The sequence below is a fragment of the Leopardus geoffroyi genome, chromosome B3 (assembly GCF_018350155.1).
Source record: "Leopardus geoffroyi isolate Oge1 chromosome B3, O.geoffroyi_Oge1_pat1.0, whole genome shotgun sequence".
Taxonomy (NCBI): domain Eukaryota; kingdom Metazoa; phylum Chordata; class Mammalia; order Carnivora; family Felidae; genus Leopardus; species Leopardus geoffroyi.
The window spans coordinates 135,326,843-135,350,793 of record NC_059337.1 but is presented as its reverse complement, the minus strand read 5'-3'; the positions used below and the strand labels follow the sequence as shown (position 1 = coordinate 135,350,793).

The 23,951-nt window shown below is 42.7% G+C and overlaps 1 protein-coding gene across 5 annotated transcripts in view; it reads left to right on the top strand.

Moving 5' to 3' along the window:
• The first annotated feature begins 16,383 nt into the window (after positions 1 to 16,383).
• TRIP11 (thyroid hormone receptor interactor 11) overlaps positions 16,384 to 23,951 on the top strand; it is a 63,152-nt gene continuing 55,584 nt past the window's right edge. For 3 of the 5 annotated variants that reach the window (XM_045448259.1, XM_045448261.1, XM_045448263.1), the window contains exons 1-2: positions 16,384 to 17,831; positions 21,776 to 21,837. In XM_045448259.1, the coding sequence (XP_045304215.1) occupies positions 17,693 to 17,831; positions 21,776 to 21,837 (201 nt within the window). In that variant the 5' untranslated portion in view covers positions 16,384 to 17,692. The remainder of the gene's footprint in view (positions 17,832 to 21,775; positions 21,838 to 23,951) is intronic. The other 2 variants (XM_045448260.1, XM_045448262.1) reach the window with 2 other exon arrangements.

Below are 23,951 nucleotides of genomic sequence, written 5' to 3'. Positions count from 1 at the left end.
CTGAGGGTTTTTTGGAAATGCAGAGCTTCAGGCCTCAGCTACTGCGTCAGAACCTGCATTTTTAACAAGATCCCCCAGGGAATCCACATAGAGATTCAACTTCGAGAGGCGCTGTTTTGTGGGCTGCTTGGCACTGACACTCAGTTCCAGCTAACTGCTGCCGAAGGGCCCGTTATTACGGGATCCTCTGGTCTTTTCCAAGGGACGCTAAGAATTCCAAATTTTTACTTGAAATCTGATTTTTAAGTGGTTTCTCAATTGTTTTTTAACCTTGAGGGCCAAACAAAGCACATTAATAACAGTTTTTAAGAGTACTGTTTTTTCTTCATTTTATCCAATTCTAGACACCAGAATCCAGCTGTAGTGATGGGAATCCACTTGGACCTATGAAGAATTCTAGAATCCTCAAATCATAATGAGGGTGGTATATCCATTTCATCCTTAATTACGGTTGGGTGCAAATGTTGAAATATAAAAGTTTCAAATTGATCACGTACATCTTAGCAAAACTTCATAGCTTAATGCTTAGAAGGACCATTTCATTGAATTTGGATGCCACCAAATGGCTCTGATCTCACCAACACCTACTTGTGGGCTCTAAGAAATACGTTGATTCAAAGCTAAAACTTTACATATCAGCTAAAAACTATCTTTTAGGGGCGCCTGGGTGGTTCAGTCAGTTAAGTGGCCGACTTTGGCTCAGGTCATGGTCTCACAGCACATGGGTTCGAGCCCCGCATCAGGCTCTGTGCTGACAACTCAGAGCCTCTGGAGCCTGCTTCGGATTCTGTGTCTCCCTCTCTCTCTGCCCCTCCCCTGCTCACACTCTGTGTCTCTCTCCCCCCAAAATAAATAAACATTAAAAAAAATTTTTTTAACTTTATCTTTTATAAAGGGAATGTGAGGGTTGTCTTTATCCTGAAGATTTGCATGTTTGAGGACCCTTTAACCATTTTGTATCTATGTCACCAAATGCTCAAGTTCATTTTTTAAGTAATTTGGGTCAGGCTGACCTCTTGACATTCCCCCTTTACACACTGTGGTTCTAGCAGGCCTCCTTATGGGTCTTCAAATAATCTGTGCTCTCCCCACCCTCCCCCGCCCCCGGGGCTCTATAACATTCTCCTTGCCCCCTTCCCTTTGCTGTTTTCATATTCCTGCCCCTGAAGTGTGTTGGCCATCCCCTGCTGTGAGGACTCTTTCAACTGGGACTACCCACCTTTGCTGTGCCATGCTCTCCCCCAAGATTGTTCCAGTTCTTTCTGTGTCAGGAACCACCGCTACCCTTTGTCTCTGGCTGCTAGAGAGAAATAATTGCTGTGGCATTCATTCACTCATTCAACAAAACATTTGTGCACTTCCCATGTGCCAGGCATGGTTCTGAGTTCTGGAAACAGTCATGAATAAGACACTGTGCCCTCATGGTTCTTGCATTCCGATTGGCTGTTAGGCAGAGGAAATCTTGACCATCTCAGAGCTGTCACAACATGGGCAGGGGATCTGCGTCATTTTACATACTACTAAACAAGGTTGTTTCGGCTCTCTGGGCACACACGCGGTGGGGGCTCTGGCAGCTTGAAGGCAATCCTCTCTGACAGACAGAAATGGGTGCTGGTTGTTGGGAGCAAAAGCAGCCCAGGAAGAAGTATGCACAGAAGTGGTAAAGGGGTGAAAGGACCAGGAGGGGCCACTGGCATCTTCTGCGATAGCATCTATCCAGGCAAAAAGTTAGGGTCTGATAACCACGCACGAAGGGGAGAACAGACTTTGAGGAACAATTAGCAGTCACTGCCAGGTGAGGCGACAGCAAAAGCAAGATGTAGCATTTTGGGGGAAGATGGAAAGTTGATACAGGAATGAGCATAGATAAGGAAAGGAAATAAGGAAGTTAAATACGAATTGTTAAAGAGAAGTACACCCAACAGTAAACACTAAAGAAACAACTATCTTGAAAGGTGGGGGTAGGATGTGGACTGAAATCAGGAGGATTAATTAAAGGTCTCTGAAAATAGATTCCCCAAAAAGAAGGCATTCATCAATTAAAACAAAACAAAACAAAAAAAACCTTTTAAAAACTGGCAGAACTAAAAGACATGGCTTTTGAAAGGGTCTGCCGAAAGCCCGACATAATGAACGACACTACAAACAAACTCATCATTAATTTCAGAGCATCAGAGGTAAAAAACAAGGCACAGAGAATAATCAGAGAAAAAAGAGCAGGAAAACACAAAGCTCTAGGTAGAGAGATTGAGTCTAAGCAAATAGAATTCTTGATGCTTTCTTGCAAACAGAATTAGGAGCATGTTTTACAATTCCCCTGATGCGTTCTAGAAGGACTTGCAATTCTGTAGTAACAGAAAAATGTGCAAATTAAAAATAAGGAACCTGATGGGGAAGGGCACCTGGCTGGCTCAGTCAGAAAATTATGCAACTCTTGATCTTGGGGTCATGAGTTCAAGCCCCATGCTGAGGGTAGAGATGACTAAAATAAATAAATAAATAAACTTTTAAAAATATGGAGGGGCACCTGGTTGGCTCGGTCAGTTGAGTGGCTGGGTCTTGATTTCGGCTCAGGTCATGATCTCAGGGTTCATGAGATGGAGCCCCACCTCAGGCTCTGTGCTGACAGCGTGGAACCTGCTTGGGATTCTCTCTCTCCCTTGCTCTCTGCCCCTCCCCCACTCATGCTTGCTCTTTCTCCCTCTCAAAATAAATAAATCAACATTTTTAAAAATATGGAACCTGTCAACCTCAGAAACATAGAGAGTTGAAAAAAATTTTTAAATGTAATCTTTTAAAAATTTTATTTTTATTTATTTTTGAGAGAGACAGAGACCGAGTGTGAGCAGGGAAAGGGCAGAGAGAGAGACACACACACACAGAATCCGAAGCCCGCTCTAGGCTCTGAGCTATCAGCACAGAGCCTGATGCGGGGCTTGAACTCACGAATTGCGAGATCGTGACCTGAGCCGAAGTTGGACACTTAACCGACTGAGCCACCCAGGTAGGTGCCCCATCTTTCTTTTGTTTCTTTCTTTTTTTTTTTTTTTTTTTAAAGAAATGTAATCTTAATACCACCACTTGGCTCAGTGATGAACAATGCTGATGTGGTTACATAAGGTAAATGTCAATTACCAATTTACCGATAATTACCATATCACTGGCCTGGGAGCTCAAAGGAAATCAGAGGTAGAGGCTAGTACAAAAGTACTAAATCTCTTACTTTCCATAATAGAAAGTCAGTAGACAATGTCTAAAATTAATGAGAAAATGGCAATTTTAAGCATCATTTATTTAGAAATTCAGAGGGAAAGATCAGACTGATACTTAAAAGTCTGCTTTAAAATGTGCTTTTGTGGGTGCCTGCATGGTGCAGTGGGTGATGCGTCCGACCTTGATTTCAGCTCAGGTCATGGTCTTGATGAGGAGTACAAAGACAAGAAAAGTGTATTTTAAAGTAAATCTCCTTACAGCTTGCGGCCCCCTGATACCTGAGACACGCAGTGCGTGGCATTCCTCAAGAAGTTCACGGCTGCCTTAATGTTTACACTTCACTAAAAACTAAAAGGTCCTGTCAGACCCTGACTTCAGCATACAAAAATTCCTTAGTAACCTACGTTACCTCTACCCCTGTCCCTCCACAAATTAAACTATATCATTGGCCACCCCTCCCACTTGCACGTACAGCTCTTTCTGCCCACGGGTCCTGTCCCTGTGCTTGAATAAAATCACGTCTTTGCACCAAAAACGTCTCAAGAATTCTTTCTTAGCCATTTGCCCATGAACCTCAGTTTATAATTTCATCATTTTGGTGCCTTTACATGGGGCTTCGAGTCTTTTTATCTGGACTCTGAGTCTCAGTGCGAACTTGGTGAGTATTTTCTCTCCTCTTCCTTTACTCTCACTTCAGGGGCTTTTCAAGGAGTGTGGTCTCATTGGAACACTTTCAAGTCGAGTGCTCAGGCTGCAATCCTCCAGCCTGTGGCTACCTACTGTATGGGGAGGAGAAAGCCTGCTTTTTGGCTGGAAGTTAGTACCCTGGCCAGAATGGTAGTAAGACCCAGAAACTTGATGCCCCCTCTTTCTCCCTGTCCTTATACAAAGCTGTCTGTCTTTTGGGCACGGGACAGCCACCTAAGTCACTAGGACGGCTGCTAATCTTAAAGACTCCCTTGTGAGGTTTCCTCCTCATTGGCCTACCGTGATCCCCTCCACCTCTGGTCTAGAGGCTTCTGGCCGAGGGGCCTCCACCGGGAGCCTGCTGAAACCAGTACCAGACTGAATTAAAACCCAATCGGGGACCATTTCGTAGGGAAGTTGGCTGTACAGACTCCATGCGTTGGAATGTCACTTAGAAGTCCATCATTTTACTATTTTTCATCAGTGTCCCCTACTCACTACTGAGGTTACCAAATTGGATAATTTCCTCTTGTAAAACTTTTTGAGTGTTTTTTATGGGTTAAAAACAGCACGGCCTTCACGGCAAGGCATGGCATAGCCTTCAAGGCAAGGCAAGGCAAGGCACGATATTTCACTCCATTCACCAGGCACCCATTTGTAGCCCAGGATGCAATGGGGCAGGGTAGGGGGGACGCGGGCATCCCTCCCATGGGGTCTTTATGTTGGAATGGTGATCAGTAGCGATTATATTCGAAGGACACCTCTGATTGCCTTTGACGCCTGGAACCTCTAAATATCCTGTGTGGGATGCCACCTGGGAATCAGGGGGGATTTTTTGGTCATGGACCTTTTCTGCTTTTCTAGGAATGTGGGATCTTCTTCAGTCCCCAAGGACTCTCCCTTGGGATGCCTTTTAACCCACTGGAATCAATTCGGATTGCAAGATCCAAGGGAAAAAAAAAACCAAACAAACCCTGATCTTCTTTAGTAATATTGCCTGGCCTCAGTACTCCTTAGAAGATGAGGGAAATGGCCCATTAATGGAACATTAAACCTTAATGCAATCTATCAGTTACATCTCTTCTGCAAGAAACAGGGCAAATGGACTGAGGTACCCTATGTCCAGGCTTTCACGGCCCTACATCAGGATCCAGACCTGAGGGCCTCCTGCAGAATGTGTCTATCCACTAGCCAGGTTAACAAACCCCCGTCTGGACATACTGGATGATGAATATCTAAACAGACCCATGCCACCTAACAAATCTGGAGGAATTACTGGCCAGTCCAGACAAACAGGACACTGGCCCTGTCACTAGCCCCCTTCTTTATAAGCCCCAAGACCCCTCTGCTCCCAGCCCAGCTGGACACACTAGGAGTGGAACTCCCTGTCTCCCAGGAGCTTCACTAAATTTGGATCGTGTCCTCTTAGGGAGGTTGCTAATAGAGAAATGGGCACAATTAGAGTCCAGGCCTCATTCTCGATGGCCAATCTGGCTCAGATAAAACAACAATTAGGACAATATTCCAAAAGCCCTTCTCAATTTATTGAGGGCTAAGCATTTATTATATTTGATCTGACTTGACAAGATATATATATCATATTAACTTGTTGTTGGACCTGGGAGTGAAAAAAAAAAAAACAACCCCATATCTGGACAGGGGCTCAAATGCAAGCTGGTGCAGCCACTCTGGAAACCAGTATGGAGGTTCCTCAAAAAACTAAAAATACCTACCTATGACCCACCAATTGGACTACTAGGCATTTATTCACAGGATACAGGTGTGCCGTTTCGAAGGGACACAGGCACCCCCATGTTTATAGCAGCACTATCAACAATAGCCAAAGTATGGAAAGAGCCCATATGTCCATCAATGGATGAATGGATAAAGAAGATGTGGTATACATATATAATGGAGGATTACTCAGCAATCAAAAAGAATGAAATCTTGCCATTTGCAACTCTGTGGATGGAACTGGAGGGTATCATGCTAAGTGAAATTAGTCAGAGAAAGACAAAAATCATATGAATTCACTCATATGAGGACTTTAAGAGACCAAACAGATGAAAACAAGGGAAGGGAAACAAAAATAATATAAAAACAGGGAGGGGGACAAAACAGAAGAGACTCATAAAGATGGAGAACAAACTGAGGGTTGCTGGAGGGGTTGTGGGAGGGGGGATGGGCTAAAGGGGTAAGGGGCACTAAGGAATCTACTCCTGAAATAATTGTTGCACTAGATGCTAACTGATTGGGATGTAAATTAAAAAAAAATAATAATAAAACAAGTTAAAAGAAAAAAAATTCACTGATGAACTGGCAATGAGAGACAGAGAACGTTATCCAATAGGTGGCGCTGCTGTCCAAAACACCGAGCCACACTGGAAATACCGAGAGTAGACTGGGAAGGGAGAGATGAGATCATATGATCACTTGTTTAATAGAAGGAATGAAAGAAGGATTCTTTAAACCTGTAAACCATGATAAAATTCAAGAAGTTATTCAAGGAACTGATGAGGATCCAGCTCTATTTCAGGGCCATTTAATAGAAGCCATCCATAAATACACAAATCTGGATCCAACCTCACCTGAAGGAACAGCTATACTAAACACGCATTTTATGTCAGTTGGCACCTGACATCTGCTGAACACGGACTAAAATGGCTCTCAGCCCTCAAACCCCCACCCAGTGCCTACTAGGAGCGGCCACCGGAGTCTTTAGTAATAGAGATGTGGTCTTAAAGCAAGAAAGGACCAGAGAGCTAAATTGCAGGGTAAGTACAGGCTCAAATATTGGTTGCCACTATCGCGTACTCCCTACAACATCAGACTAACCACGGGTCAAAGAAAAAACCGGTATCAGACAAAGAATCAGGTAAGTTCCCATGCTATGGGTGTGGCCAGACTGGACATTGGAGTAAAGAATGTTCCAACAGGGGCACCTGGGTAGCTCAGTCAGGGAAGCATCTAACTCTTGATTTTGGCTCAGGTCATGCATGATCTCAGTTTGTGAGTCTGAGCCCTGTCATAGTTTGTGAGTTCAAGCCCGGCATCAGGCTCTGCGCTGACAGCACGGAGCCTGTATGGGATTCTCTCTCTTTGCCCCTCCCCTGCTCCTGCACTGTAGCCGTCTCTCTCAAAATAAGTAAATAAACTTAAAAACAGAAAACAAACAAACAAAAAGAATGTCCAAACAAAGGCTCTCCCCCAGGGCCATGTCTTATCTGTAAAAAAACAAAAACAAAAACAAAACAAACAAAAAAAACAGTGACATTGGAAGAGAGGAAGGCAGGAACTCACTTCCCTGCCTGAGAGCAGGAACCAGAGGATGAGTCATGATGGGGCCCTGGGGCTGGTCTGGCTCCCTTTGACATCAAGATGACTGTGCCCCGGGTTACCCTGGATGTGGAAGGTAAGTTTGTCAATTTTCTTATTGATATAGGAGCCACTTTACTGTGTTCTTATTCAGCACTCTGGCTCTACCTGTTTTTCTAGCCATAAAATTGTTGGCATAGAGGGGGAAACTAAAACATGCCGCCAAACAATGCCTTTGACTCGTAAGTAGAAGACTGTCACTTGGTAGCTCATGTTTTTCAGTCCTTCCATCTTGTCCCACTCCATTACTTGGATGAGACTTACTGTATAAACTAGGAAGCAGGTTTGCTCTTACTAAAGAAGAGGACAGCTTGTTCTCTTTTACATCTGGGGAATTAAAACCTTATCCTGGTATCCCTTCTAATATCTGGAAGGAAGTAAATTCACAGGTCTGGGATTGCGATGTCCCAGGATGGGCTCTTAAAGCCCAGCCAGTTAAAGTGACCTTAAAGGACCCAGGCATTATACCTCCTAAAAAAGCAATACCTATTAAAACCTGAGGCAAAAGCTGGGCTACAACCACTTATCGACAAATTTCTCAAACATGGTATTCTCAAACACCTTGTCAATTTCCTTATCACACTCCAGTTTTACCAGTAAAAGAAGCCAAATGGTACAAGATTTAAGAGCCATTCATCCCAAAGTGCCAAATCCATATACCACTCTCACCCAGGTCCCTGGTGATCCCAACTGGTTTACAGTACTTGGTTTAAAAGACGCCTTCTTCTGCATCCCTCTAAGTGAGCAAACACAGCCACCATTTGCTTTGGAACGGGCTTCACCTTCAAACCCACAGGCTGCTCCATTGACTTGGACAGTTTTGCCCCAGGGGTTTAGAAAAAATACTCCTTTGTTCAGGGCCACACTTGGCAAAGACCTCCGTGGAACCTCCTCACCACAAGGGACTATAATTCAATATGTGGATGACATTTTAATCTGTAGTCCCAGTAAAGAAACGTCTGATAGTAATTCTACAACTTTACCTAACTTCTTAGCACACAGAGGGTATTGGGTCTCCCCTAAAAAGACACAAATATCTAGACAAAAATTGCAATATTTGGGATATGAACTAACACCAGGACATCATACCTTGTCTACTGACAGAAAAAAGGCTATATTAGATCTTGGACCCCCTCCAGCTACAAAGAAACAGTTCTGCACTTCCCTGGGTATGGCAGGCTTTTATCACCTGTGGATTCCTGGATTTGGGGTCTTAGCCAAACGATCATATGATTCAATTAAAGGCCCCGAGGAAGAACCTTTACTCTGGACAAAAGCCCAGCAGACGGCCTTTCAAACATTAAAAACTAAACTTTCAACAGCCCTGGCTTTGGCTCCACCAAATTTAGAAGAACCTTTCACTTTATAAGTAGCAGAAAAACAGAGACAAGCTTTGCGAATTCCTACTCAAAATTAGGAAATGAGAGGGCGCCTGGGTGGCTCAGTCAGTTAAGAGTCCAACTTCGGCTCAGGTCATGATCTCACAGTTTGTGGGTTCAAGCCTCGTATTGGGCTCTGTGCTGACAGCTCAGAGCCTGGAGCCTGCTTCAGATTCTGTGTTTCCCTGTCTTTCTGCCCCTCTCCTGCTTGTGTTTTCTCTCTCTCCCTCTCTCTCTCTCTCTCTCTCTCTCTCTCTCTCAAAAATAAATAAATAAACATTTAAAAAGTTAGGAAATGAAACAAGGCCAGTGGGATATTTTGCAAAGTCACTTGGTAATGTAGCCCAAGAGTGGCTGATTTCGAGCAATATCTGCCACAGTCCTCCTGGTAGAAGGAGCTTCAAAACTTACTATGAGACAGTCCTTGACAGTGATGACTCCACATCAGGTTCAAAGTGTTCAGAGACCAAAGGCCACCAATGGATGATGGGAGGCCAACTTACTAAACAGGAGGCTATACGTTTAGACACACTGGAAATAGTACTTAAAACCTCTCAGACTTTATTTTTTTAAATTTTTTTTTTTCAACGTTTATTTATTTTTGGGACAGAGAGAGACAGAGCATGAACAGGGGAGGGGCAGAGAGAGAGGGAGACACAGAATCGGAAACAGGCTCCAGGCTCTGAGCCATCAGCCCAGAGCCCGACGCGGGGCTTGAACTCCCGGACCGCGAGATCGTGACCTGGCTGAAGTCGGACGCTTAACCGACTGCGCCACCCAGGCGCCCCAAAACCTCTCAGACTTTAAATCCAGCTACCCTTAAGCCTGGACCTGACCATCATACTTCTCTGTTAGAACATAATTGCTCAGAAATTACTGATCTTATTTACTCTGGTAGACCTGAATTAAAAGATTCCCCTATTGAAAATGCAGATGACAATTAATTGACTGATGGCAGTAGTATCCTGGATAATGGAGAAGGAAAAGTTGGATATGCTATAGTTAGTTTAATCAAGACCATTAAGGCAGAAGCCCTTCCAATAAATACTTCTGCTCAAAAGGCTGAATTAATAGCACTTACCTGTGCTCTTCAATGAGCAAAAGGCCTCTGAATATGCTTTCCCAATACTACATGCCCATGGGGCAATCTGGAAAGAAAGGGGATTATTACCAAGCCATAACTACCCAATCAAATATGGGCCTGAAATCATTACTCTCCGTGAGGCAGTACACCTACTTTAGAATCTAAAGGAAATAATTTGGCAGACCATGCAGCCAAGCAGGCAGCACAAAATAAATATTAAGTCTTATACCAGTTTTGACTCCAGTAAAGTCCATAACTCCAGCCTACTCAGACCAAGAGGCTCACATAGTACAGGAATGGGGATATCCAAAAATGCACAGGACCGGCTTGTTAAAAGGAAAAATCTTTTTTTTTTTTTTTAATTTTTTTTTTAATGTTTATTTATTTTTGAGACGGAGAGAGACAGAGCATGAACAGGGGAGGGGCAGAGAGAGAGGGAGACACAGAATCTGAAACAGGCTCCAGGCTCTGAGCTGTCAGCACAGAGCCTGATGTGGGGCTCGAACTCACGGACCGTGAGATCATGACCTGAGCCGAAGTCGGACGCTTAACCGACCGAACCACCCAGGCGCCCCAGGAAAAATCTTTATATTCAAAAATAACCAATGGAAGGTAATAGAGGGTTTACACCAGGCTACTCATTTGGGCAAAAATGCCTTAGAACATATAATTTTAAATATATATATATTTAAAATTTTTTTTTAATGTTTATTTAATTTTGAGAGAGAGAGAGAGGGAGAGAGACAGAGAGAGAATGAGACAGAGCATGAGCAGAGGTGGGGCAGAGAGAGAGGGAGACACAGAATCCCAAACAGGCTCCAGGCTCTGAACTGTCAGCCCAGAGCCCGATGTGGGGCTTGAACTCACAGACTGTGAGATCATCACCTGAGCTGAAGTCGGATGCTTAACCAACTGAGCTACCCAGGCACCCCTAATTAAAAATATATTTGATGGGGTAAATTTAACAACCACAATTTTTTTTTTAATTTTTTTTTTTCAACGTTTATTTATTTTTGGGACAGAGAGAGACAGAGCATGAACGGGGGAGGGGCAGAGAGAGAGGGAGACACAGAATTGGAAACAGGCTCCAGGCTCTGAGCCATCAGCCCAGAGCCTGACGCGGGGCTCGAACTCCCGGACCGCGAGATCGTGACCTGGCTGAAGTCGGACGCTTAACCGACTGCGCCACCCAGGCGCCCCAACAACCACAATTAAACAGGTCTGCCGATCCTGTATTGTTTGTGCACAAGTAAATCCAGAAAGCGCAGCTCACCCTCCTCCACTTTTGAAACTGGTCCAAAGGCGTGGAACATAACCAGGAGAGGACCGGCAGCCTGATCTTATACAAATTCCTCCTTGCAAAGGCTCTAAGTTTCCACTAATGTTTGTTGATACTTTCACTGGATGGATCAAGGCCTTTCCTTGTAAAAGAAAAGGCCATGGAAGTAATCAAAGTTTTGTTGCGAGAAGTTATTCCTAGATTTGGCTTTCCACAATCCCTGCAAAGTGGCAATGGTCCTACTTTTACTGCACAAATAACTCAACAAAAAGCACAGGCTTTAAAAATTAAATATTTTCTATATTCAGCCCGGCATCCACAATCCTATGGGAAGGCAGAATAAGCTGATCGTGCTTTAAAACGGGGCGCCTGGGTGGCTCAGCCAGTTAAGCGTCCAACTTTGGCTCAGGTCATGATCTCCTAGTTTGTGGGTTCAGGCTCTGCATTGGGCTCTGTGGTGACAGCTTAGAGCCTGGAGCCTGCTTCAGATTCTGCGTCTCCCTCTCTCTCTCTCTCTCTCTGCCCCTCCCCCTCTCAAGCTCTCTCAAAAATAAATAAACATTGAAAAAAAAATGTAAATGACACCATAACTAAACTTAGTTTACAGAATGAGGAAAATTGGGTTATTCTCTTGCCACAATAGGACTTCTCAGAATGAGAGCTGCTCCAAGGACTTAGCCCTTCTGAGTTATACAGAAAGCCACTTCTCACAGTGGACTTGTTAGATGAGGATTACCATGCTCTATTAAACTCTTCACTCGAGGCTGGTCTAATTCATAAGTTACTTAATGAATATACCTAACACATGCCTCCAAAACCTGACTCAACTGTAACTGAAAGTCCACCCGTGTAAGCTCCAGAGACATACATGGTTTATTTAAAAAACTGGAAATCGAGGACAGCAGGGGACTTAAATCCAAAATGGAAAGGTCCATATTGGGTCATATGTATTTGCGCTGCAGTAAAATTAGAAGGGCACCCTTCCCAGAGTCCTATACCTAGAAGAAAAGCTGTACCTCCTTCGCAGGAAACCAATGAGCAAACTAACATGCCTTCTTACTCCCGTGAACCTGTAGGAGACCTCAAACTCCTCTTCAAATGACAAGGAAGGCTGTATATTTTCTCTTTGTTCTCTGTTCACCTATTTGAACTGACAATTCCTTTCTACAATGGACACAGCATTACGCTGAGCTACAAAATCAAACCACTTATTGGCTATGTGGAGCCTTGCCCGTGTCAAGTACATCCAGGTTACCCTGGTGGGTTTCCCCATTACAGGGCACTGATTGGCACTCTCTACATACTTATACTTCAGAAATAATATAGAATGATACCCTGTTTTGTGATAAATCTATCACTAATGGGAATGTTTCTCCTTGGCTCATGATCAGTAAGACATGGAATTTACCAGGACGTTCCCAGATTTTCTCAGACCCTCAAACTATTAAAATATTAACTGACTTTGCAAGCCCACAAATTGATGCCTGCCAGTGAGTGTCTTAAGTTATGAAATCCTACTTATTGCTATAACTGAGGAGGGTATATATCAAATTTGGGATACATATTTATGGCTCACACCCACTACTGGACAGCTCAGTCAAAAGGCGCTTTTATGCTGGGGACAAAGAAATCATACCCATGACACCTGGGCAAACGGCACATGACATCTAGCGTGGCTATCTCTAGAAACATGCTCTTGGACCATTATACTCCAGGCTGACTGGTTTGCTTCTGTTTGAATACAGCCACCTGGAGTCAGATGGCTAGCTCCAAACAGAACCCACTGGTTATGTGGAACTAATCAATGGCCTTGGCTTTCTCCAGGGTGTATAGGTCATCGTACCTTGGTTTTTGCCTGGATTCATGGGCATGTTAATAAAACCATCACTACCCTGGCTAATCTTCCCAATTTAAAACAAAGATGGATATGGTCTGTTTTTCATTGGCATGATCACTAGCATCCACATTTGCACCATCTGTAGGGTTAGAAAGTATAATTTTGGCATGTGGAAGTCCTTAACAAGTATACCATAAAGGCACCCAATGATTCACAAACCAGCATCTCCTTACTCAATACTGAAGTTGCACAAATGTGCAAAGCAGTTCTGCAAAACAAATGGCACAGGGAGGTACATGTGCCATTATTAAAACAGAATGTTGTGTATACATCCCAGATTATCATAAAAATGTCACAGGACTACTAAAAGATATGAATACTCAAATTGAGGCTCTACAAAATCCTTCCCTTTCTCTTAATGACTGGTTAAGTTTCTGGTTTGGAGGGAGGACTAAGGTAAATTATTAAGGGTCTCTTTGTTGGACTTCTCATTCTTATAGCCACTTTATTATTTTTTCTAATATTTGTTTATTTTTGAGAGAGAGAGAGAGACACAGAGTGAGAGCCAGGGAGGGGCAGAGAGAGAGGGAAACACAGAATCTGAAGCAGGTTCCAGGCTCTGAGCTGTCAGCACAGAGCTCGATGCAGGGCTTGAACTCACAAACCAAGATCATGACCTGAGCCAAAGTCAGACGCTTAACCAACTGAGACCCAGGGGCCTCAACTGCTTTAATTCTAATATGCTGTTTTCTTCAATGTTTTTTTGTTTTGTTTTGTTTTGTTTTTTGCTTGGTCCCAAGACTCCATCACTACAAAAACTGCAAGTCAACAGATGATCCTTTCTACTCAAGGAGATTCATGTATCCAATCCACCTTGGATTTGGCTGCCTCTCCCTTTCTTAACTCCCACATCCTTAACTGACCAATGTTGACCCATAGGTAGGAACATCTCTACGCCCCTATTCAGCAGGAAGAAGTTACAGAAGATAAGGCCTTCCACCCCCAGCAACCTTAAAGATTTAAGGGTCAAAATTGTTCAGGGGGGGAAATGATGAGGAGAACAAAGGCAAGAAAAATGTATTTTAGGTAAATCTCCTGACAGCTTGCAGCCCACTGATACCTGAGACGCGCAGCGTGTGACATTCTTTGAGAAGTTCATGGCTGCCTTAATGCCTTAATGTTTATACTTCACTAAAAACTGAAAATAATGCTATCTTGACAAAAGCCAAATATTCAAGGTCCTGTAAGACCCTGACTTCAGCATACAAAAATTCCTTAGTAACCTGCGTTACCTCTACCCCCCTCCCTCCACAAACTAAACTACATCATCAGCCACCCTTCCCACTTGCACGTACAGCTCTTTCTGCCCACGGGTCCCGTCCCTGTGCTTGAATAAAATCACGTTTTTGCACCAAAAACGTCTCAAGAATTCTTTCTTAGCCATTTGCCCATGAACCCCACTTCAAATTTCATAGTTTGGGTAAATCAAGCCCCACTTCAAGCCCTGAGTTGGGCTCTGCACTGACAGCACGGAGCCTGCTTGGGATTCTCTCTCTCTCCCTCTCTCTCTGCCCCTCCCCCACTCACACACGCACTAATGTTCTCTCTCTCTCTCTCTCTCTCTCTCTCTCTCTCAAAATAAAAAAATTAAAAAAAAAAAACCTCAGGGGCAAGATAAATAATATTTTAAAAACATTAAAAAATAAAATGGGTTTTTGCTTTACACTTGCATAAATAAACTCATTTAGATGATTTCTCACAACAAAGGAACTGTTTTTTCTAGAGAAGTATCGATGATCCCACCTCTTGAGAAACAGAAACCAGGTTTCAGCTGATAGTGTTTTCATTTGCTTTTTTTGTTGCTAGCCATTGAGGTTTCAAAAATCCAAGGTTCAGGGGCGCCTGTGTGGCTCAGTCAATTAAGCATCCGACTTTTGATTTCGGCACAGGTCATGGTCTCACAGTTCGTGAGTTCGAGCCCCACATCCGGTTCTGTGCTGTTATTGCAGACTCTGCTTGGGATTTTCTCTTTCCCTTTCTCTCTGCTCCTCCCCGATCATGTTTTCTCTCTCTCTGCAAAAGAAATAAACATTTTTAAAAATGAAAAAAGAAAATCCTAGGTTCAGAATTTCAGCTGAGCAGCCTAGACCTCATTGCCTGGAGCCACTCACATTTATGGGCTCCTGTGTGGGGTTGGTTTTGCTACTCAGTTGTGTGTTAGCTCCAGGGATATTTGGCAGGAAAAGGAAGCGACATCGTCAGCCCAAACTTCATCAAACTTGGATGTCTTTTGACTTTTTATTATAAAACATTTCAAACGTATGCAAAGTAAAAGACTAGTATAGTGAATCCCTATGTACTCATCACCCAGCTTCAGCGATGATCAATTCCTGACAATTCTTATTTCATCTGCCCTGCTCCCATTATACTGAAGCAAGATCCCAAACATCATATCATGTTATTTATCAGAATCATTCTTAAAGTCTCTTGGGCCATAGTTCATCCCACAGGAAAAAAAAATCCCCCATAAGAAACTTTTAGAACATAGCTTTTTGTGTTAATTACTTAATAAATGATGTAAAAACATGTTCATTAATTGCACTCTTTCATTAATGGCAGTGTCTTTATGGCATGACATGAATTTATAGGACAGCGCTCCAGAGAATTTACAGCTGTAGGAAACACAGGCTTGATTGACACTAGCTAAACTTTTCAGTTGTCCAGAAACCCACTTAGGTCCTATGTTCATGTGACTCATCTCAAAGCAGTTTCCCACTTCAATAATGGTGCCCCATCCCACTCAGTAAAAGCTAGAGTCCTTACAATGGCCTACCAGGCCCTATGTGATCTCTGTCCTCCCACTCCTACTTCTTGGTCCTCATCCCTTATCATCCTTCCCCACCCCACTCTGCTCCAGCCATCCTTGCCTTTTTGGTAATCCTCTAACCTGCCAAGGATTCTCCTCCCTCAGGACCTTTGCATCAGTTGTTTCTTTCTGCCTGTACTGCTCTTTCCCAGATACCCACATATTTCACTTTGTTTTTCCTTAAGTAAGCTCTAGGCCCAATGTGGGGCTTGAACTCACAACCCTGAGATCAACAGTCACATGCTCTACTGACTGAGTCAGCTAGGCATCCGGATATATGTCATTCTCTTAATTACTTCAAGTATCTGTTTAAGTATCACCCTATCAGTGAAGCCTTTCCTGACTGCCTTCTATAACATTACGAGTGTCCCCTCTCCTCATATCTTTTCCATATTATCCTTACCCTGTGTGTGTGTGTGTGTGTGTGTTTCTTCAAGCAGTCACCTGTCTTATATTTACTACATTTTGTTTATCAGCTCTCCCTTCCCAATGGAATGCAAGCTCCAGAGACCAGGGACTACGTATGTCTTCTCCTGCTGTATCCCCAGTGCCCAGAATAATGGTAGACATACCAACTCTCAGGTCATCTGTGTGCTACATTTTTGAAACTTTACATACACTTAAAGAGAACTCACCAGGCACCAGGCACTGTTCCGAGCACTTAAAAACTATTACCTTATTTAATCATTCTAACAACCCCATCATTCTCCATTTTACAAACGAGAAACTGACGCACTGAGAGGTTAAGTAACCTACCCACGCTCATACAGCCAGTGACAGATCCAGGCAGTCAGGTCCCAGAGTCTGCACACCTAGCTCTTCGGCACTGATGTCTTCCAAAAAAAAAAAAAAAAAAAAAAATACATGGAAAACATTTGATAAACACCTCCGGAATGGGATGCAAATTCTTCATTTAACAGCTTTTAAGGTGGTCTGCGTTTTAAACTTCATGGGTTAAATCAGCTTCTTGAACAAAGCTCTTGGTATATTCAAGAACGCAGAGTTTCAACTACGAGCTGTAAAGCTACCAGGGAAAATCACTACTATAGAAAGTAACCAACATGTTTTTCCTGCACGAACAAGAGTTCGCAACCCATCCTTTTTACTTGTGTATCCTTAACTCCTACCCTAGTGTCCGGTACAGAGCAGCCCGACAAGCTGTAGAAGAAGCGACACAGTAACCGATAAGTAAAGCCTCTTGCTGCACAGTGGAGCGACCCCGCAAGTGCCCTTGCGATGCTGAATTCGTGGTACAGTTAAAATTAAACACTCAGGTTTCACCGACACAGTGGGGGGGTCCAGGAGCTTTCCGGGCCGCTCTGGCTTCGAAAGGCACCACTCGCAGAGGTCTCTGCCTGAAGCTCAGGTGCAGGGAGCCCCGCCACTGCGTCACCTCTTGTTCATGAGACCACACCCCCAGCGGCCAAAGCCTGTGCGCTACGTGGAGGCTGACCTTGCCCTGGCCGGCCGCTTTCGGTCCTCCGCGATCCCACGCTCCCTTGCGCCAAGGACGCGTCCGGGGGCTCCGCAGAGCCCTTCTATGCCACCGCGGCTCCTCTCTATGATCCATTGCCGCGTTTAGAGTGGGTGTCATGGCGGTCGGCGTCGAGTTGGCAGGAGTTGCCTTCGGAACTGGGGAAAGTCACTAAAGCAGAGGAAGAAGTGGCCCAACCCGGACGGTGGGAAGTCGTAGGAATGAGCAGAGGCCTCGCGGGGTTGACTGTGGCACTGGAGGCGGGCCCCTGGTAACGTCCCAGGCCAGGCCTCTGCGTTTCTAGGCAGAGTCGGGCCGTTGATGGGAGCCCCCCGAAGCCGGCTTTGCTTAGGAGCCCCTCATTGTGTTGTCGAATCTCGAGTGTTTTGATATGGACTAGCCTCGCGAAGGCGGTGGTTCGAGGACATTTGGCGGGGTCGTCCGACGACGCTGGACCCTTTGCTCGGAGCGGACCGGGTCGTTCTCTAACCTGCAGCGATGTCGTCCTGGCTTGGGGGCCTCGGCTCCGGCTTGGGCCAGTCTCTGGGTCAAGTCGGAGGCAGCCTGGCTTCCCTCACTGGCCAGATTTCAAACTTTACGAAGGATATGCTGATGGAGGGCACGGAGGAAGTGGAAGGTAACAGCTGGAGCGATGGGAGGGAGGGTTTTCCTGGGACCGTGGGAGCTCCCGTTTGGTTCCCACTTCCATCCGTCAGGAGTGTCACTCCCTTTTTTCTTTACACTTTTGCCTCTTCTTAACCGATTTTCTCTGATGAAAGACCACTGGGGTCTGGAGAAGAGTTCTGGTTGAATACTCTGTATACCTCAGAATGAAACTGTTCCTGCATCGAGTAGTTTATTTTTGTTTGGTTCTTCCACGCCCACCGCTTACTTTGCCTTTAACTTGGGGGCGGATCTGATCTTGATCCTTTTCCTTTGTATTGACTCGGTTAAAAAGTATCTGTGGCTCACACATAGTCACTGTATTCCTTCGATTTTTAACAGTTGAAGCAACTCATTAAAATATTCACAGAGTCTTAAGCCCTTTCTGACTTGAACGTGTTGTTAAAACGTTCCAGCTGTAATGTATTTTTGTGCCTACTTAACCATTCCACCCATATTTCTACAGTAAAATAAGGAAGATAGCCCATTTGGGTATCCTTAGCAACTTTCGCTCATTTTTGAAGCCCTTATTTTGCTTTACTAATGAAGAGTGACCCAGAGTTACGTGGTAATTGATAGTTATGTTAACTAATATTTCGATTTCTTGATATTCTTCCCGAAAGTAGTATTTAGATCTAAAGAGTACTTTAATTTCAGTGTAGGTCTGCCTCCAGAGAGAGGATGGGCTGGTTTTTTGGATGAGAGCACTTCCTTGGATAATTTTATTTCTTATAAATTAATAAACTAGCATTCTGGTTTAACTTTTTATCCTGATTTAATCGAAATGTTGTGTTTATTGGGTTGAAATAAACCCAATTTTGATAAATTGATAAAAAGAAAGTTTGATAAAAAGAAATTACATTTAGAATTTCTGCCTTTCTACAAGGGAGAAACTTTGGAGAGCTGCAGAAATCATTTTACTGCTTGGAGTACACTTTGGGTGGGAGGTACATTAGGTGGGACAGGTTGGGGATGAAAGGGAAAGGAAAGGGTCATGTGACTTTGAAATTTAGAACAGAAAAGGGCTGGATAACAAGGGAAACGACTAGTCTCTCATTGTATCCTAGTTAGGGGAAAACGGTTGGCTATTCCTAGAAAATAGCATCCCCTCTGACATGACTGTCCTGTAGGCTTAAGGTGGAATTCATTTTGTTCTTCCTACCAGATGTGGTTCTGTATTCTCAATTTTAATGGTTTCATCATCTGCCCAATCTCCTAAACACGAAGTCTTTGTCACTTTTATTTTGCCTTTCTTTTCCATCTCCTGTTTCTAGTTGGTCATCAAATCTTGTTCATCCTGTGCCAGAATTGTTTCTTATATTTGTCCTTTCCTTAATTCTCCCTTTTTGTCTATTTCAGTAGCGCTTTTCTCTCCCGTGTACTTTGTCCTTCCCATCCCGTCACCCGTTTTTCCCTCCTCCACTCCCATTTTCTGCGTGTTGCCAGTTTTCTAAAACATAAGTGCTTTAAAATCTTTTAGCTCTGTTCCTTACAGGATAAAATCCAAACCTCTTAGTTTTGGGACACTGGAAACCTAGCCTCGCTATGATCAACGTCCCTTTTCTAGTCCTAGCTGTTATGTCCTCTTCTCTTCACGTTGCTGTGCATGTGCACGCTTACATACACATGCGCGGTTTGCTTGCTTGCACCCAGAGCGTTTGCCACATGGAACTTTGTGAAGTACCTGCACAACTCCAAGCCTCTGCCTGGAAAGCCCTTCCTTTTCTACTTCCTCCTCTACCCTCCTTTGCCCGGAAAACACTTTTTTCCAGTCTGACTCTGCTCATGTGCCCGGTACTTGGTGAAACCATTTTCAGTCCATGGCAGGTAGGCTGAGTTGATTGCATGCCATCTGTGTTTCAACATAACTTTGTGGATCTCTCTTGGAGAGCACTTACCACTTTGGGTTATGATTTACCTCTTTCCTTGATGCCCAGGGTACGGATTATATTTTATTTATCCTTGTATTACTAATATTTGGCTCCTTCCTTGGTACATAGTAGATGCTTAGTAAAAAAAGAAATTGCTGAGTGATTATAAATCTGCTAAGTTGCTTAATGCTTCTCTTATTTTCCCTTTCTATTAAAATAGGACTTGCTTGAACCTAATTTACTGATTTTGTAAATCATTTAAAAACAGGGCCAGGGTACAGTTCACGTATTCATTTAACAAGTAATTATCTACCTTGTGCCAGCAGTGAACAAGATAACAGTTCGAGAATAGCACTGTTGGTACAGCTTGAAAATCCTCCATATTTACAAGATCAGAAAGTTGCTATTGTACCAAAAACTGTACTGATTTATTGAGGCTTAGGAGTTGGGCTTTTAAATTAGACATGGATAAATTCCATTTTCATGCATTTCAAATTGTGGGATCTTTAACAAATTATTAAATACCGTAAAACCTTGGATTGCGAGTAACTTGTTCTGAGTGTTCTCAAGACGAGCAAACATTTGCAATAAATTTTAACTTGATAAAAAAGCAATGTCCTGCACCACAAGTATACATGACGCTGGCTGTCACATGATCACAACTGAGCCATTGGTTCTTGAAATTCACTGACATACAAGTGCTTTGGATTACAGGCATGTTTCTGGAATGAATTATGGTTGCAAACCAAGGTTTTACTTACTTAACCTCTGAAGGCAGAGTTTCCTTATCTGCTAAATAGATATAATCATACCTACTATGAGGTTAGGAGGATTAAGTGAAATGAGTATAAAATGCCTAGCAGATGGTAAGCATTAATAAACAGTAACTGTTATTTTTGTTTTCCCTCAGCAAGGAAGAATTTTTGATCTGTGCAACGTCTCCCCTTTATTCTTAAAAAGGCCATGATTTTTTTTTTTTTTTTTTTTTTGTGGGTGGAAGGGGAGGAGGGCTGCATAAACCTTTTTTAGCCCTCTTTGAAACAATTGCTGCTTCTAACAATGACCCTCCTAAACAGACTAGATTATAATTTGTTCTCTTCTGAGTAGCAATTAGACAGTCCTGTCAGAGTTTCAAGCAAGATGTATAAACAACCACAGAAGCAACCGCACCTGGTGATTTTCAAAACAAGAAAAGTGGGTTTGTCATTATTTATTGGATGTCACTTGTATTTTCTTTTTATTTAAACTGTAAATCAGAGAAGTTATTTCTATAGTATCGAAGTGCTGTGGCTGATGAAAAACCTTACTGCCTAGGAAAAAATCTTAACTGTGTGGATGGTGAATTTTTGGGAGCATCAACAGTGCCATTTTGATACTGCTGGCCTCTGACTCCCTTTAAAGAAAATTTTTTTTTCTTCATTAAAACTTTTTTTTAAAGTAAACCCTATGCCCAGTGTGGGGCTTGCACTCAGCGACCCCAAGATCAAGAGTTGCATGCTCTCCCGACTGAGCCAGCCAGGCTCCATCTCTGACTCTCCTTTTAAACGAAAATGTACAAAAGCAGACTGAGCTCCTTTGCATTTCAAATAAATTGTGCCCGTTTTAGTTGAAATGAGTGTTGTTTTAGTGCATTTTTATTCTTCATTTATAGGTCATTATTGTTTTTACAGTGTTGGGAGCAGAAGTTGGAAATAAGGCCTAAACCCTAGTTGTGTAAGTTTCATCTAAAATTATACTAAGCCAACAGAGAGAGATTGAATTTGTCAAACTCCATTATCCATATAAAATTTTAATGAACACCTCCAAGGGGGAAATGTAGGTGTTCTACCTAGGTGCAGACAATAGGCGAAAAGAGTAACTTACATGACGATAAAGAAGATTTGTGACAATAGGAAGTTGTGGTAAAAATCAAGTGATATTTGTCTTCTGAATTTGATCCCAGATCATACCATTCTGATGAAAGCTCAGTGAAATCTATGTACTTTAAAATGCCTGTTTATTCACATGGTGTTGATCATATATTCAGTGTATGCTGTTTCTTTCGTAGCAGAATTACCTAATGCTAGGAGAAAGGAAATTGAAGCCATTCATGCAATCTTAAGATCAGAGGTAAGGAAAATTAAAGACTATTATTGAACTTAGGTTTTTCTTTTTTGAAGGCATGACAGTGACTCATACTGTATTTCAGTTCTTTTTACTGCACTGCTTACCACTTTTATCTCTTCCCCTTTATCTCAGGTTTTTTTCAGTGTTATCTTCTTTTAGATGAAGAGTATATGTTGCTGCACTTTGCTATTTTATATTCCTGTCTCTGCTTCTCTATGCTGGATGTAGGAAAACAGCCACGTGTAGACATCATGGTGGCAACAATTGATCAAGGAGTTACCATGTTCTCACAGTGTGTTCAGTTACAGTAGTGCATTTGTTCAAGTATCATGCAAAGAATGCAATTCTGTTCATTCTAGACTTCTCTAATTTGCTAACATTAAAAAAAGTGTGATATTTGTATACAAAGAAGTTACGGGTATAGGTATACCAAATTAATCTCACCATTTCTTTTCCTGTTGTTAGTGCCTCGTGGTGACTACCTCTGGACATTATACTTAATGCGGATGAGGACAACTTGGGAAGTGTTCAAAGGAAAGCCATAAAGAAAGTGAAATGATTTAAAATGGGATCTATTGTAAAGTACTAATGACACTCAGTTAGCCTTTGGATAAGAATGGTGAGGGGTGAGGGTGTTAAGCACGTTTTCCTCTTTGCTGAGTCCATAAACAGAGAAAATTGAATTTAAAATATCAGAAAATATTTACTAACAAGCACTAGTAAATTCTGGCCCAGGATACCGAGGCGAGACTGTGGAATTTGGAGGTAGAGAGATGTCTCAAGAGGGACTATCGTGGTATTCTGTCTCAATAGAATATGGCAGTTTGGTGACACCTGAGTCCTTAGCTATAATTGCCTAATAAGTAGATGCTTCGGTGACAGACGAACTTAATAGCTTCTTTCTTTGTACGGCCAAGATAGTAGGAAAGTGTTACTGTAATCCCTGAAGAAATCCTTACGAAGGCACTCATTAGTACTGGCCCACCCAGAAAAATTAAATGGTAGAGTTGTGTTTAGTGGCATTAATTTAGGTAAATTCACCCATGTGCATTTGGGGGAAAAAGTAAATAGAGTTAACCTGCTTAGTGAATGTCTGCTCTTTATTCAGCTTGAGATCAGAGAGAGAAGGATCTTGTGTCCCTCTGTCGATCTCAGTTCTAATCTCTCATAGGGTTATCACTGGACTATGGTGAGCATGATTCTAACATTTAGAAATATTTTTGAACAGGGAGGGGAACAAAACATAAGAGACTCTTAAATATGGAGATCAAACAGAGGGTTATTGAAGGGGGTGTTGGAGAGGGGAATGAGCTAAATGGGTAAGGGGCATTAAGGAATCTACTCCTGAAATCATTGTTGCACTAGGTGCTAACTAATTTGGATGTAAATTGAAAAAATAAAAAAAATATTTTTTATATAACGCATCCCCAGATGAAAGCCACCTTCCTCATTTGCTGCTTACTCACAGTAGCATGAGCTGCTCAAATACTAGAGGAAAAGAGCCTGTTGGAATTCCCAAGGGCTTTGTTTTCTGAGGTGATTTTGATCCTTGCCATGTGTCAGCACAAAAGAGCTTCATACTCTAACCCCTTACTTGATTGTGCAATAAGAGAGTAAGGTGGAACTATGATTGAAGCCAGCAGGAAACTAAAAATACAAAATTCTATTTAGAAAGTTTTAGTATAGACAGAGGGTGTTGTGTTTTCCAGAGGAAATTAGATTTGCTTACAGACATTAATACTTGAAGTGGACTGAATTAGTTAGATTTCTTCAATTTAATTCTCTGAGCCAAGAAAAATAGGCATCACAATTCCCATCTGGATCCAGTGAACTCTTTATTTTTTATATTAAATCATTTTGTGAGTAATTTATAGAAGTAGGAATAAGGTGATAATGAAAAACTTTATTACAAAAATTAAAAAAAAATTTTTTTATGTTTATTTTTGAGAGAGAGAGAGTGTGAACAGGGAGTGGCAGAAAAGGAGGGGGCACAGAATCTGAAGCAGGCTCCAGGGTCCACGCTGTCAGCACAGAGCCCGACATGGGGCTTGAACCCACGAACTGTGAGATCATGACCTGAACTTAACTGACTGAGCCACCCAGGCGCCCCAATTAGA